This window comes from Lipotes vexillifer, unplaced genomic scaffold (genome assembly GCF_000442215.2).
Source record: "Lipotes vexillifer unplaced genomic scaffold, Lipotes_vexillifer_v1.1 scaffold221, whole genome shotgun sequence".
Taxonomy (NCBI): domain Eukaryota; kingdom Metazoa; phylum Chordata; class Mammalia; order Artiodactyla; family Lipotidae; genus Lipotes; species Lipotes vexillifer.
This window is the reverse complement of record NW_006772957.1, coordinates 1,285,342-1,290,760: the sequence shown is the minus strand read 5'-3', so window position 1 is coordinate 1,290,760 and position 5,419 is coordinate 1,285,342. Positions and strand designations below refer to the sequence as shown.

The 5,419-nt window shown below is 39.0% G+C and overlaps 1 protein-coding gene across 1 annotated transcript in view; it reads left to right on the top strand.

The window, feature by feature from the left end:
• SLC35F4 (solute carrier family 35 member F4) overlaps window positions 1-4,208 on the top strand; it is a 292,375-nt gene extending 288,167 nt beyond the window's left edge. The window contains exons 7-8 of the mRNA XM_007447957.1: window positions 1,516-1,605; window positions 3,967-4,208. Of these exons, the coding sequence (XP_007448019.1) occupies window positions 1,516-1,605; window positions 3,967-4,208 (332 nt within the window). The remainder of the gene's footprint in view (window positions 1-1,515; window positions 1,606-3,966) is intronic.
• The last annotated feature ends 1,211 nt before the right edge of the window (window positions 4,209-5,419 follow it).

Genomic DNA, 5,419 nt, shown 5'->3' with positions numbered 1-5,419 from the left:
ATTCCTGCTCTGGCTTGGCCATAGCCCACGTGCAGATTGACATCATCCATTCACCTGACATGTCTGAGGCCCACTTAAACTCAGGCAGGGCCCCGTGCTACAGACAACATATTGAATGATATATTCTTGTCCTGAGATTGTCAAAAGAGCTTATAAGTGTTCCACCTAAAGCACTAAGGAAAAGCAGACACCCATTGCAGTGAAGCCACTTGGTTCTTGTTGAGTGAGAAAAGCTCAGTTCTCAACCAAACACCAATACTTCCTATCAATCTGCTAAAATATCCAGTTCAGCCAATAAAATGGCAGTTGGGGAGTTTAGCAGAGTCTGTGCTGTGTTTAATAAATTCCTGATTTGTTAGAACAGGTTATATTTGACTCCCCAAACTTGAGGAGAGAGTTGAGATGCTGGAATATTCATTCCCATTGCAGCTCTGCCATAAAGGAGTAGTTATCAACTTAGGAAGGTCCTCTGCCTTGATTGCCACTACTGTTGTATGAAAATTATGAACAAGCCCAAGTTTTGTGAAAGTCCAACCCACTGTCTCTAACTAACAAGCAGGAGTGACTCCAGATGACTAAGTTAGTGAGCTTAATTAAAGTAAGAATTATAGATAACAGTAGAAGAATAAACACTGTCCTAACTGGAATGGTTCTAGAACCATCTTTGGTTCTACAGAGAACGTGCAACAGGATTTTGAGTCATTTCCATAGAGATCCTTTCTGAATTGAGGACTTTTTGTAGTTGTTGAGACTCATTTCTCTAATCCTTAAAACAAACATTAGCTTGAAATCTATTAAAATAATGCTATGTAATTTATAATTTTCTTTTCGAAAACAAGTATTTTGGATCATTTTTGTGTAGATAATTATTTTAACTAACTTTGTATTTATCTAAAAATGTCAGAAGATATGTACTAAAGGGTATCAAGTTATACCTACAGTTGGTTCTGTGGACCTGCCCTGGGGTTATCTGTGCACAAATCAGGATGTGGAAAAGGTGCCTGGAGTTCGGTGAATTACACTGCACACAACTTTGTTTGCTCATGTAATGCTCACCCCAAAAGAGAGGGAATAATGCAGCACAGGCCATCCTTGGACAGATCTTCTGTTAGGCAGTAACACCAGGGCCTTTTAGTTATTCAGGAATATAGAATGATATAGTAAAGTAACAAGGGAGAAAGCCCCAATCAGTCACCAGCTTTCAACCTCTGGCTCAACTTTATAGTGCAAATGAGCAGGGTACTGAATTGATTATTTCACTCCTTTGCATGGCTCCCTACCCCCTTTGCCAACCAAGAGATCAGGCAGCCAGGATAGCAGAGGAGGAAAAAGGAATACGACTATTTCAGGTACAATACATATGAATCCATCTCCAGAATTAGAGGATTAATTAACCAATGGTACAGATAATTTAGAAGGCACGTTTAGCATAGACATGGATTCTTTTATGTTAAGAAGGAAAGAGCCCAGCATAGCAATTCCCCTTTATCCTGTATATCCTCCTTTATTTTACAGCCTTCAACATCCTGGTGAATGTTGGTGTGGTGCTGACATACCCAATCCTCATCTCCATCGGAACAGTGCTCAGCGTTCCTGGAAATGCAGGTACTGTACGATTTGACGTGTGCACAGGAAGTCTCCTGCTTGTGTTTGTTTTATACCCTGAATTGTTTCTTCGAGCAATTGTGAATTATGTCACTTGCCTGGGAAGACGTTTTTAAATATCATGAAGGTGGCAGACAACAGAATAACTATGCATCACATTTAAAATTTCCAGCTACAAACACTGTTTTAATTTGGTTGTGCTTTTAGAATTAAATACCAAGTGTATCATTTGGGTTTCATGTAATCTCCCTGACAACCTAATTTTGTGGTATTTTTAGAGGAAGTCCTATGGAAACAAAAGGCATCCCAGCATAGGACTCTCAAACATCACTAATGAAAGTGTAGGAAACATACAAGGTGTTGGCACCCCATCACACTATCCATGGGGAGCTGTGAAAGATTCTCCTGGGGGCACAGCAGATGGCCCTCTGGAACAGACATAAGAAAAAAGCAATTTGACTCACTTCAGGGACAAGAGGAGAAGCTACTTTTCCAGGAAAATCTTTCTAGGTAAACTGTCCGTGGAACGAATAATGAAAGTGGGTTATCTGGATGACTGTAGAGTCCTTCTAATTTTAAAATTCCATTTTTCCAAGTCTTAGGTAGCCATCTTTCTTTACCCCCAGTACAATCAGCAAATATTTATTGAGCACTTACTATGTGATCATGACTTTAGAAGAGACTGGGAAAAAAAGATATTATTGTTCCCATAAGAAACTTACACTGAATATGGAAAACAAGACCGACATATATGAAATAACTTAGAACTCTACAAAGTAATTTATCATCAAATGTCAAATTGTGTGAAAGACTCCAAGGACTATAAGATATTTAGAGGAAAGTCATATCAGGGAGGAGTGGAGTTGTGAAGGAATTCCATTCATTCATCCACGAATTCATTCATTCAGTAAATAATTTCTGAGCACTTAGTATATGCTAACAACTGTGCTAACACCTGGTGATAGATCCTGAATAAGACACAGCCTCTGCCCTCAGGACCATGTAGTGTAGAAAGGAGATGAAAGGAACTGAGTAATTACAATGGAGAGAGAGAATGGCTTTGATAGAGGTAGGTACTGAATGCTCTGAGAGCACACAGGAGGGGCATCCAAGGAGGCTTCCTGCAAGAAGTGTAAAGGGAGGGATCTAACAGAGGGTTTCGCTGGATGAAGTGCATATGAAGAGGGAAGAGCATTCCATGCAAAGAGAACAGCATATATATGATTCCACTACTAGTAACATTCTTGCAAAACTGAAAACAGGGACTCAAAAATATCCTTGTATGTGAATGTTCATACTATTTACAACAGCCAAAGGTGGAAACACCTAAATGTCCATCCAGAGATGAAATGATAAACAAGTTGTGATACGATAGGATATTACTCAGCCATAAAAAGGAATGAAGCACTAACACATGCTACAATATGGTTGAACCTCGAAAACATTATGCTAAGCAAAAGAAGCCAGACACAAAAGGTCACATATTGTATGCTTCCATTTATAGGAAATATCTAGAATAGGTAAATCCACAGACACACAGCAGGTTGATGGTTGCCAGGTGTTGCGGGGTGAGAGTAGTGGGCTGGGGAGTAACTGCTTAATGGGTACGGGGTTTTATTTTGAAATAATGAAAATGTTTTGGAAACAGATGGAGGTGGTGGTACATTAAGCTGTACAAAATGAATGTACAAAATGCTACTAAACTCTCACTTTAAGATGGTTAATTTTAACTTATATGAAATTTACCTCAATTAAAATTTTTAAAAAGACTAGCATGTGCAAAGACCTAGACATTAATAAGCTTGGCTCATTTAAAAAATCTTCGGTGGTCCAGTGAAACTGGAGAAGCATGAAGGGATGCAGAGGAAAAGTATTAAGAAATAAAACTGCATGTACACACTGCTATATTTAAAATAGATAACCAACAAGGACCTACTGTATAGCACAGGGAACTCTGCTCAATGTTCTGTAATAACCTAAATGGGAAAAGAATTTGAAAAAGAATAGATACATGTATATGTATAAATGAATCACTTTGCTGTACACCTGAAACTAACACAACATTGTTAATCAACAATACTCCAATATAAAATTTAAAAAAAAATTTTTATTTTATAAAAAAAAAGGGGTTATTCAATCAGATGGCATTTGCCTGGAAGGGTAAGTATGATTTAGAGAGAGGGAATGGAAAGCAAATGGAGAGAGCGGTATTGATAATGACGTGGAAAAAAGGAAGATGAGCTCGAGAGAACAAGAGAGACTTTTGGAAATCTCTTAGAAGTAGCACTGATGGGGTCATTTGTTTTCAGAGAAGCTTAGAAACAGTGATGGGCTGACTGACTTGCTGTTCCTTCCCTATAGCTGTGGATCTCCTGAAGCAGGAGGTGATATTCAATGTCGTCCGCCTGGCTGCTACCATCATCATCTGCATTGGGTTTCTGCTGATGTTATTGCCCGAGGAGTGGGATGAAATTACCCTGAGATTCATCAACAGCCTGAAGGAAAAGAAGAGTGAGGAGCATGTGGATGACATCACTGATCCCAGTGTCCACCTGAGAAGCAGAAACAGGGCCATTGGGTCTGTGTCCATACCACTGGCTTAGAGAGGAACACATTTTGAATGCACGTGTGTGTATATTCTGTGAATATAATAAAATTTTCTCACCACCTGTACACTCAAACAACAGTATTAACTCTGAATTTGCATAAGTCATATGTGAAATAATGCTAACAATAAAAGTTTACATTTATATGCTTATCAAGGAACTGGTGTAAATAATCATAATAAATTTTTTATTAAAACATATTCATACTTGTTCTATTTCTTCTGGGGTTTTTTTGGGAGGGGGGATTTTCCCCTAATTCACAAAATTTTCTAAAAATATGAGGTTCTATTAAATGATGGGCTTGTCATTACCTTTTTCTCACCTGGAACTGAGACCTTTTCATTCAATCAGAAAAAATTGCATAAGAGGAAAGTACATGAAAAGGATACACACTTTACATATATTTAAGGCCAATAAGAGCCTTCAATTTGAAAGCTGGAAAGTAATTAAGTATCAACAGAGTATCTTCCATATGCAAGACCTACACTAGGAACAATGAAGACGTAAGACTCTATCTGTACTTTCAACATGCTTACAGGAGTACAGAGCATAAAAGAGGTTAGAAATATCTCTCATATGAGGTAGACATTTGAAAATGGTATAATGGTTATGGAGAAGACATCTATTTCACCAGTTTTAGAGCTGTTTACATTTGCTGTCACTTCAAGTCCCATTCACTCTTCAACCCACCTTCTGGGCACCACCTTCTGCCCACATCATTCCTCTGGTGAAGTGCATTCACCAAAGTCACCAATGACCTTTTTCTTGCAAAACCATATTGACACTATTCAACTCTTACTTTATTGTCCTCTCTGTAGCATTTGCATGATGACCACTCCTTTTTCCTGCAATGTTCTCTTCACCTAGATCCCATTATGGTCTCCTGGTTCTCTTTCTGCCTTACTGGCTGCTCCTCTGGACTCCTCTTCCTAGGCTGGTCTCATTGCTGTCCGTGTTCAGTCCTTGTCCTTCTTAGCGTCTCACTCCACACTCTCTTCCTCAGAGATCTCATCTGCTTCCATGGCTTTCAATGTCATCCATGTGGTGATGGCTTCATAATACTTATCTCCAGCCCAGATTTGTCCCCCAGGCTTCAGATCTGACTCTCCAAATTCCTTCTGCAGGCTCATTTGGATGCCCCATTGTTCACTTCACGTTCAAGAACATGGTTAAATCTATCATCTCTCCTCCTCAGACCTGCTCCGTCC